The sequence below is a fragment of the Cebus imitator genome, unplaced genomic scaffold (genome assembly GCF_001604975.1).
Source record: "Cebus imitator isolate Cc_AM_T3 unplaced genomic scaffold, Cebus_imitator-1.0 Scaffold51, whole genome shotgun sequence".
In the NCBI taxonomy this organism is placed as follows: Eukaryota; Metazoa; Chordata; class Mammalia; order Primates; family Cebidae; genus Cebus; species Cebus imitator.
The window spans coordinates 8,745,039-8,755,757 of record NW_016107366.1 but is presented as its reverse complement, the minus strand read 5'-3'; the positions used below and the strand labels follow the sequence as shown (position 1 = coordinate 8,755,757).

General features: G+C 53.3%; 1 protein-coding gene across 1 annotated transcript in view; it reads left to right on the top strand.

The window, feature by feature from the left end:
- The window catches only part of NKAIN1 (sodium/potassium transporting ATPase interacting 1), a 62,257-nt gene extending 52,080 nt beyond the window's left edge, over positions 1–10,177 (top strand). Inside the window, exons 2-7 of the mRNA XM_017527873.2 lie at positions 1,385–1,522; positions 4,335–4,415; positions 6,311–6,508; positions 7,398–7,458; positions 8,028–8,109; positions 8,256–10,177. Of these exons, the coding sequence (XP_017383362.2) occupies positions 1,385–1,522; positions 4,335–4,415; positions 6,311–6,508; positions 7,398–7,458; positions 8,028–8,109; positions 8,256–8,265 (570 nt within the window). The 3' untranslated portion in view covers positions 8,266–10,177. The remainder of the gene's footprint in view (positions 1–1,384; positions 1,523–4,334; positions 4,416–6,310; positions 6,509–7,397; positions 7,459–8,027; positions 8,110–8,255) is intronic.
- The last annotated feature ends 542 nt before the right edge of the window (positions 10,178–10,719 follow it).

Sequence of the window (10,719 nt, the reverse complement as noted above, 5' to 3'; positions counted from 1 at the left end):
TGAGTAGCTGGGATTACAGGCACACACCACCATGCCCAGCTAATTTTTTGTATTTTTAGTAGAGACGGGGTTTCACCATGTTGACCAGGATGGTCTCGATCTGTTGACCTCGTGATCCACCCGCCTCGGCCTCCCAAAGTGCTGGGATTACAGGCTTGAGCCACCGCGCCCGGCCGAGACTCTGTTTCAAAATAATAATAAGAGTAATCATAGTAAATACTTAACATTTAGAATAAATAACCGTTTTATTTAGTTCATAATTCTGTGAGCCAGTTAGGTGATTATTCTGGTCTGGCCTGTGTATCTATGGTCAGCTAGTGATCCAGGGGTGCCTAGCACGGCCTCACTTACATGGCTAATGGCTGATGGGCTGTCAGCTGAGGCGTCTTCACGCTCCTCCCCATGGCCTCTCATCCTCCAGCAGGTTAGCTGGGGCTCATTTACAAGGTAGTCCTGTTATAAGTGAAGCAAGTGGGCAAGCTCCAGTGCACACCCGTTTATTTTTCTTTTCTTTTCTTTGAGACAGGGTCTCACTCTCTTGCCCAGGCTGGAGTGCAGTGGCACAATCTTGGCTCACTGTAACCCCTGCCTTCTGGGCTTCAGCAATTCTCTCCCTTCAGCTTCCTCAGTAGCTGGGACTACAGGCGTGCATCACCTTGCCTGGCAATGTTTTGTATTTTTTGTCCAGATGGGGTTTTACCATGTTGCCCAGGCTGGACACATACTTTTTTCAAGCCTTCATTTGCATCGTGTTTGCCAAAGTCCCTTTAGGCAAAGCAAGTTGCGTGGCCAGGCACAGCATTGGTGTGGAAGGGCACTGCAGAAGAGCATGGAAACAGAAAGAGGAGGATTCAAGGCCAGTTGCAATCTATTCTAGCTCCCTTGGAGAAGGGGAGTGAAAAGCATTCCTTCTCTGTAGGCCAGGGATGCCATGGGCCAGGGCAAGCTCCAGATAGCAATCCTTGGAAGAGGTGACTTGGGTTTTAGGACTTCCCTGCCCTCCAGGGCTGTGGCTCAGCCTTTGACCAGGACTGGGGGTGGCAGTCTGGATTCTGACCCCACCATCTTCCCCACATGGAGAAGGTTCAAGAGGTTGAGCAGCTAGAGGGAAGGGACTCCATGGCAGGGAGGAAGGTGTTCTGAACCCTGGCTCCTGTCACCTTTCAGCACACCTCAAAGTGATGAGCAATCTTAAGGATCCACCCCACTCCCACAGGCTTATCCTCACCTCCCAGCATCCCTTTGCTAGTGAAGGACTGAGTGGTTCTGAGGCTTACACCTCATCACCATGGTAGCTGGTGCCACTTGCTCCCCAAGGTCAATCAGGAGTCCCTGTCCTTCCCTTTCAGGGGGTGGCAGTGGCCTCAGCCTGTCTCTTCCACAGGTGGCTGCGCTGGAGCGGCAGATCTTTGACTTCCTGGGCTACCAGTGGGCTCCCATCCTAGCCAACTTCCTACACATCATGGCAGTCATCCTGGGCATCTTTGGCACCGTGCAGTACCGCTCCCGGTACCTCATCCTGGTACGGCTCACCTAGCCCCTTCCCAAGCCACCTCCTCTCCTCATCCCTGCTCACTCCACCCCTCTCTGCTCCTCAAAACCAGAAATGTCCCCCAATCCTGGCACACCAGTTTTGGCTCCACCCGAGACAAGATGGGGTGAATGTGCACATCCCAGTGCTTCTTTGCTCATAGGAGACAACGTTGTTTGTTTTTTTTTCCTGAAGAATTTTTTAGGGAAATAATCCAAATATAAACAAAATCGATCATGTAGTGAGTGTCTGGCATGTGCCACACATGCTGCTAAGTTTCACGTGCTTCATCTCATGTCTACAATAGCCCTTTGAGGTAGATCTTACCAGCTCCATTTTCCAGATGAGGAAACTGAAGCTCAGCAAGGTTGTGATTCTTCCTAAGGTCACACAGCTAACGGCAGGATTAGAGTGTCAGATCTACAGTGAAGGCTCCTGCCATGGCACCACATGGCCTCAGGAAGCTGAGGGGTGGGCGCAGGGACACAGGAGGGTGGCCTTTATCTTACTGAGTTTCTCAGGAAGCTTCAGGAAGCCTTGGCATTTGTCCCTCCTGCCCAATGTACATCAAGGATGTGGCCTGGAGCAGCTAGTGTGACTTTGAATTCAGTGCCTCTCTGCACTCCAGCCCCAGGAGTCTGGGTATCTCTCCTCCTCCCCAACAGCCTCTTCCCAAGTCCTGGTCCCTGATGGTCTCTGTCAAACTCCTGCTTTCAGATAGATTCACCCGTGTTCCCTGCTGTTCCTCAGTGACATCTTCACATGGCTGTCTTGAGGGAAAAGGCTTTTCACTAGATTTACTACACACAAGCGTGACACCTACAATCACAATGACATGCAATGTCACGCTGCCTCCATAGCCCACACACACTCATTCTAGGACTTCTCTCTGCACCTCCGCAGGCTCAGCTCTCAGAAGCCAGGTAAACAGCACTCTAACAAGACTCTCTCTCATCTGACATAAGAGAACCCTTCTCTCCAGTTCTCAGGAAAGCCCCAGGCACCACTGTCAGCAATACTGTCTGCCAGGCGACAGCCACTAGGATTGCAGACACAGGACTTGGGTAGAAGCATCCAGCTCTCGAACCTTCCGTCACCTCCTCTCCGGCTCACTGCCGTCAGTGGATTGCTGTTCTCCCCAGAAGTGGCCACATTCAGGATGAGGGAAAACTGAGGGGCCAAGGGGTCTTGGTGCTGCCCTAGCAATGCTGCTCCCAGTCCCTCCCCTCCCAGCCCTCTCCCTCCAGCCAGATGGAAAGATTGCTGGGGCAGATTGACCTGACCTGTGTCATTCAGGTACAATTTACAGGGCAAGGAAGGGAGGGAAGAAAGTGATAGAGTGAGGGCATCCAGGGTCCAGGTGGACTCCCTTTCCATCCTTGGGGCCTCGGTTCGGTATGCTCACCCCAGCCTTTCACCAGGCCCCATCCATGGTCCTGCCTCCACCTCCCCTGTTTCCCTTATACCCAGACTCCAGCCACAGCCACGTGAGATGATATCACACTCATACTCAGGCACAAAGCTGCAGGATACCCTCTTGTCTCTTTTGGGCTAAAGTTCCCAGCATCCACTGCCCTCCAGCCTGGGTGAGAGACTGAAATGTTGTCTCAAAAAAAAAAAAATTTTTTTTTGGCCGGGCGTGGTGGCTCATGCCTATAATCACAGCACTTTGGGAGGCCAAGGCGGGTGGATCACGAGGTCAGGAGTTCAAGACTAGCCTGGCCAACATAGTGAAACCCTGTCTCTACTAAAAATACAAAAAAATTACCCGGGTATGGTGGCACGTGCCTGTAGTCCCAGCTACTTGGGAGGCTGAGGCAGGAGAATCTCTTGAACCTGGGAGGCGGAGGTTGCAGTGAGCCAAGATTGAGCCACTGCACTCCAGCTTGGCGACAGAGCGAGACTCTGGTGGATGGGGATGGGAAGACTCTTTTTCTTTTTTTAAAAGATGGGTTTTCTGCATGTTGCCTAGGCTCAAGTGATCTGCCCACCTCAGCCTCCCAAAGTGCTGAAATTACAGATAACGAGCCACTGTGCCTGGCCCACTTCCTGTATTCTTAATAGGTTTCTCCAACAATTCTGTGCTAAGAACTGGCATTTCAGTGGTGAGCCAGGCAGGCAAAATCCTCGCCCTCTAGCAGTTTACCACCTGGGACATGTTTCTAAAAGTGTCATCTGAGTCAGAATCCCCTGGGGATTGCTTAAACAGCTCCTAAACAACATCCCTGGAAATTCAGAATCAGTAGGTCTAGAGGTAGGATCCAAGAACCTGCATTTTTAACAAACATCTTTGAGTGATTCCAGTATTCTAGAGACTGCTGGTCTAGAGGATGTTGTTAGCACAGTGCATGGGATTAGCTATCAGAGAACTCGGATTTGAGTGGCAGCCCTACCTCCTCCTAGCTGTGTGATCTTGGAAAGCTTAAACCTCCTTTCAGCCTTAAATTAGTTCTCTCTAAAGAGAGGACAGTGCCTACCTTGCAGGGCTGTTGTAAGAGCTGATGGGTGTGAAAATGATTTGTAAGGACTCTGTGCTCTCTGAGTGAGGTAATCGCTTTTTTTTTTTTTAAGACAGGGTTTCACCATGTTGGTCAGGCTGGTCTTGAACTCCTGACCTCAGGTGATCCGCCCGCCTTGGCCTCCAAAGTGCTTGGATTACAGGCGTGAGCCACCACGCACAGCCATGAGGTAATCTCACAATTTCCCCTGCCCAGGTCTCCTCATCCCTGAGCTCTGTCTCCACTGGCACTCCCCATCCCCCACTCCCCATGCCCCACGCTGATCCCACCTCTGCTTTCCCCAGTATGCAGCCTGGCTGGTGCTCTGGGTTGGCTGGAATGCGTTTATCATCTGCTTCTACTTGGAGGTTGGACAGCTGTCCCAGGTAAGCCTCAGGCCTGGCAGTGCCATAGGGCAGAGCCTGACCATTCCTATCCCCTGCCCCAAAGGTACTGTGGTATAGAATCAGAGCATCATGTCTTGAAGAGGCCTCCCTCTCTTTCCACACCCAAATAATCTGTGTGCCCCATTTCCCACCTACATGATTTATTTCTGGCCTCCTCCAACACAATAATGGAACAGATAAGTCTGAAGAACAGTCCATGTGAAGATGAGCTGGGGGTCCCAGTTGATCACAAGCTCAGTAAAAACCAATAGTATGTAGTGGCCCAGAAAGCTACTCTTAGGCCCCACTAATAAGTAGAGTATTCAGAGCAAGGGAAGTGAAAATGCCATGCGCTTTGTGCTGCTTAGACCACAAAGATTTGGGTCTAATTCTGATCAATATTTTTCAGAAGGGAAAGAGACTAGTTAGAGTTTGTTCAGGGAAGACTGAGCAGACCATGTCACATGGAGAACTGCTGAAGAAAGTAGGACTGTTTCGCTTGAATAAGAGCAAGCCCAGAGAGACACAACTTCTATTTTTAGATATAAAGGAGGCAAAATATGTGAGTACGAGCATTGGCTTTGTAGTTTGACCCTGCTAGATTCAAATCCCAGCTCTAAAACCTCCTAGCTGTGTTACCCTGGGCAAGTGGTGGATCCTCTCTGAGCTTCAGTTTCCTCATCTAGTAACTGGACATAATAGCAACTGCAACTTTATGTGGTTGCTGAAGGGATAAAAGAAGATGGCACATCTGAGTGCTTGGCCCCTGGTCGGCAGGCAGTGAGTATTTATCGGCTGAATGAGTGACTGCATGGATGAGCACATAGGTACACACCCTGGGTAAGAACTTCTGGTCTAGCCAGGCGCGGTGGCTCATGCCTGTAATACCAGCACTTTGGGAGGCTGAGGTGGGTGGATCACCTGAGGTCGGGAGTTTGAGACCAGCCTGACCGACATGGAGAAACCCCGTCTCTACTAAAAATACAAAATTAGCTAGGTGTGGTGGTGGGCGCCGTAATTCCAGCTATTCCGGAGGCTGAGACAGGAGAATCACTTGAACTCGGGAGGCAAAGGTTGCAATGAGCCGAGATCATACCATTGCACTCCAGCCTGGGCAACAAGAGCAAAACTCCATCCCCAAAAAAAAGAAAGAAAAAGAAAAATTTATGATCTAGGCCAGCCCCTTCTCCATTTAACAAATGGGGATATCGCCGGGCGCGGTGGCTCATGCCTGTAATCCCAGCACTTTGGGAGGCCGAGGCGGGTGGATCACGAGGTCAAGAGATCGAGACCATCCTGGTCAACATGGTGAAACCCCGTCTCTACTAAAAATACAGAAAATTAGCTGGGCATGGTGGCGCGTGCCTGTAATCCCAGCTACTCAGGAGGCTGAGGCAGGAGAATTGCCTGAACCCAGGAGGCGGAGGTTGCAGTGAGCCGATACCGTGCCATTGCACTCCAGCCTGGGTAACAAGAGCGAAGCTCTGTCTCAAAAAAAAAAACAAATGGGGATATCAAGACCCCAAATGAGGAGAGGTTCGCCCCCAGGGTCACACACAGCGGGAGCAAAGGAGAGACTGAATGGGCTGAGAAGGGGCCTCTATTGAGGATTTCACCAGTGGCTGGGAAATTGAACCCAGTAGCTGTTAGTGTTCCCTTCCGGCTCTGAAAATTCTGGGGTCCCTGAGTACACACCAGCCCCTTCCCATCTCAGTGACAAAAGAGTGAGGCCTGTGTGGTCATTAAGTGCCACCTGTTGGCCAAATGTGGACTTGCAGGTGTAGGCTCCCTGGATCAGATCCTTCACCAATCAACATAGAGTCTCCCTGGGCCAGGGCAGTAGCTCCCCTCTCCCTCTCCCTCATACTCAGTATCCCAGGCCCCTCTGCCCCCAGGACCGGGACTTCATCATGACCTTCAACACATCCCTGCACCGCTCCTGGTGGATGGAGAATGGGCCTGGCTGCCTGGTGACACCTGTTCTGAACTCCCGCCTGGCTCTGGAGGACCACCATGTCATCTCTGTCACTGGCTGCCTGCTTGACTATCCCTACATTGAAGCCCTCAGCAGTGCCCTGCAGATCTTCCTGGCAGTGAGTCCTTCTGTTCCCCACCCTACACACACTTTGTGATCCCTTTCTTTAGCTCTAGTTAAGAGGGGAGGAACCTAGGTCTTCAGCCTGTCTGTCCTTTTGTCTGGATCTGTTTCCATACCCTGTACCGCCTTCCCTCACCCCTGCCCCAGCCCCTATGCAGGGAGTGAACAGGTTTAGTGAACAGGATGAGGCATCAGACTGTGAATCAATCCTGGGTTTAAATACTCAATACACCCACTTCGTGACCTTGGACAAGTCACCTGCCTTCACCGAGCTTGTTTCCTTATTCACAAAGAGGAATGATACCACCAACCTCAGAGTTGTGAGAATAAGAAAGTGACCACAGCTGGGCGTGGTGCCTCACACCTGTGGTCCCAGTTACACAAGAGGCGGAGGCAGGAGGATTGCTTAGGCCCAGGAAACTGAAGCTGAAGTGAGCCATGACTGCACCACTGCACTCCAGCCTGGGTGACAGAGTGAGACCCTATCTGAAAGAAAGAAGGAAGGAAGGAAGGAAAAGGAAGGGCAGGCGCGGAAGAAAGCAAGCTCCGAGATAGAAGTCGTTCCTGTTTCTAGGCACTTTGTACTCACAAACTCCCATAACCGTCTTTCGTCTTAACAAGCTGTAAGGTATTGCCCAGGTCCAACTAGGAAAGCTGAGGCTCAAAGAGGTAAAAATAATTACTTGTCTCAAGTCACACTTTCAGAAGAGTTGGACCATGTATATCTGACTTTAAGGCGAAAGCATTTAACTTGAAGTTATTGTTTGCCTTCATCCTGGCACATGTCCTCCCTCGACAGTCAGGGCGTACAGGGCCCGGAAGGGGGTGGAGGAAGACGTTCCCACTCCTCCTTCCCTCCCTGACGTGTCACCCCCCACTCCCAGCTGTTCGGCTTCGTGTTCGCCTGCTACGTGAGCAAAGTGTTCCTGGAGGAGGAGGACAGCTGTGAGTAAGGCGCCCCTGGGGAAGCGGGGAATCTGGCGCTGTGCCTTCAGCACCGTGGACAGAGGCCCTGGACAGGCCGCGGCGGAAGGGAGCCCAGGGTCCACTACGGGTCCCTTCCCAGGGGAAGAGGCAGCTGGAGTGGGAGGCTCTGCATGGCCAGCCCTTTCCGGGATGGGCCCAGTGTCGGGCCCGCACCGCCTTCCCCAGCCTCGCCCCACCCGCATCGGAGGTCTTGCCTCCTTTAGAGGCCCGAGCCCCACCCCCAAGAGCATTCTCTCCTATAGGACCGCCCGGCCTTCCGGGCTCTAGCCTCAAGTATTGGGCCTGACCCTCCGCTGGCACGGCCCCGCTACCTCCAGACCCCCCAGAGGCCCAACCCTCAGGGTCCAGCCGGAGCCCAGCCCCAGGCCTCTGGAACCGGGCCTGACCCTCGCCGCTCCCCTCCCCATGGCTTATCTGGCTCCGCTTCCAGGGTGGGGTCCTGCCCCAAATTCCTCCCCTTTAGAACCCCACCTCCCTCTCCTCGCCCCGGCCGCCCATCCCTAACACGCGCCGCCCCGCTTCCGCAGTTGACTTCATCGGCGGCTTTGACTCCTACGGATACCAGGCGCCCCAGAAGACGTCGCATTTACAGCTGCAGCCTCTGTACACGTGGGTTGCGGCGCCCCGCTGGCTGGGGAGGCCCGGGCGTTGGGGTTGCGGAAAGGAGGGGACGGAAGAGTGGGCAGGGCAGCCCGGTCTCCCCTCCCCCATACTTTTGGGGCCCACTGTCCCTAACCTGCCTTTGTTTCCTGCAGGTCGGGGTAGCCTCTGCCCAGCGCCCACCCCGGTGCCTCGCCCTGGGCTGCTGGACTGACTGCGGCTGCCGCGAGCTCGGGCCAAGGAGCAGGCGCGCCCCCTGGTGGCCCGCGCGCCCATTGCCGCCTGCGCCCGCCCCGGGTCTGCCGCCGGAGACGCGGACTTGGTCTTGGACTTGGACTTGTCTCTTCACAGCCCAGACTTCGGAGGAGTGGGGCGGGGCGGGGGAGGGGCACCGCGAGTTTTTTGGTTTTTGCTTTTTGTTTGTTTGTTTTAATCTCAACCTTGGCGTGAGCTGGGGTCTTCCTCCCTCTCCAGCCTCTCCCTTTCCCTCTTCACCCAGCACACTGCCCCCCTGTGCAAAAGCCGCAGGACATCAGACCCATCCCATCCCACCACACCACTCACCAGCTCTGGGAAAGCGACTGTGAACCAGGAGCAGGAGTCCTGGGTTCTAATAGCAGGCCCATCACTGGCTGTGACATCTAGCAAAACCCTTACACTCTCTGGGCCTCAGTTTCCCCACCTCAAGTAATCCCTTAGCAAATGGACTCTTTTAGACTTCTCATTTCACTCAATTCCCTGAGCCAGACTGGGATTAAAATTCCCATTTTGCAGTACATGGAAACTGAGGCCCAGAGATGTGATTTGCTTGAGGCCACACAGCTAGATTTCTGGTGGAAGTATACTTTCTGCAGTTTCTGACTGTAAAACCAAGTGTCTGCTCTCTGAGTTCCATTTCCAACCCCTCTCCAGCTTAGACCCATGTGGCCACCATAATCACACACCACCTCCACCATTTGCCAATGCCTCTCTTAAAGCAATATACCCGTTCGTTCTCTTATTGGGAACTGGATGGACAGAGCCCTAAATTCAGCCCCACCCACAGAGAAGCCTTCCTATGCTCAGCCTCTGTCCACCCTTGGCAAACCTTTTAAACTCTCTCCTCCAGGAAAGTGGGGCCCCAACTCAGTCACCCCATCCCCTTCCAGGTCCCCAAGCCTGGGTCTGTTGTATCCTCCTCCTCTCCACAACTCCAGTCCCCCTGACGGCTCCATCCACCTCACCAGTTGGAAGGCTTGTGGTTCCAGAGAGGAGCAAGGCTGGTCAGTGCTGCCTAGACACTAGTGTTTACAGATCACCAGCGTTTACGACCAATCCAATGACCAGAAGCCTCCTCTCGCAAGCCCAGAAGGAGTTCTGAAGGTACAGATGGGGGTGTGAGTAATGTGGGGTTCAGGATTGCCAGCACCCTCACCCTTCCTTGGGAACAACTATAGGCGAGGACACTTTTTCCCCCACCTCCCTCTACAGACGCTCCTGAGGACCCTGCATCCCATGTCCTGCCTGGTGTGTCCACAGGTGAGAGGATCAGGCCTCAGCATTCCAATCTGTGAGAGAGGCGTGGCCCTGGGTTAGAAAGGAGAGCAGGAGGCATAGAGGGACACCCAGATGGTTCAGATGGTTTGCACACCTGAGCCTGTCTGTGGTGACCACTCCTTTCCTTGCCCACTACCCTCCAATCTATTCCCTACTCTCTAAGGCCAAAATATCCTGAGCAAGGCTGGCAACCTCACCCCACCATCCCATCTGCAATTAGCCAGCCCCAGGAGTTCTGGCCCCCACAGGCATGGAGCTCCCAGCTGGTGGGCACAGCTCCAGAGTGGGGCAGCTCCCTCAGGCTAAGCTGCTGCCCTCCGCTGGGCCACCCCTGCCTCCAGCCCTCCCTTCTTTCACCCCTACTTCCCCAGGCCCCTTTCTACTCAACGGGTGTAGCCACTGGTGCTTTGAAGCCTTTTGTTTTTATAAGACGGTTTTTGCAAGGGGACCAGGTTCTCTTTTCACTGGAACCTTGCAAGGAGGGGATGCTCTCCTGGTTTCTGTGCAGGTGGGTTGATTAAAGATGGTGTTTTCTTCTCTATCTTCCTGTCCTCCTGTTGGGCTGTAGAACTTTCTAAGTGAGAAGTCCCTGCATGAAGGCAGGCAGGGATGATTTGATGTTGATGTTATCAGATGTTCTTGGGTGGCTGGGCACGGTGGCTCACGCTTGTAATCTCGACACTTTGGGAGGCCAAGGCAAATGTATCACGTGAGGTCAGGAGTTCGAGGCCAGCCTGGCCAAGGTGGTAAAACCCTGTCTCTACTAAAAATACAAAAATTAGCCAGGGATGGTAGGGGCACCTGTAATCCCAGCTACCTGGGAGGCTGAGGCATGACAATCACTTGAACCCAGGAGGCAGAGGTGCAGTGAGCTGAGATGGTGCCACTCTACTCCAGCCTGGGTGATAGAGAGAGTGAGACTCTGTCTCAAAAAAAAAAAAGAAAAGAAAAGAAAAGAAATCCCGGCCGGGTGCGGTGGCTCAAGCCTGTAATCCCAGCACTTTGGGAGGCCGAGGCGGGTGGATCACGAGGTCAAGAGATCGAGACCATCCTGGTCAACATGGTGAAACCCCGTCTCTACTA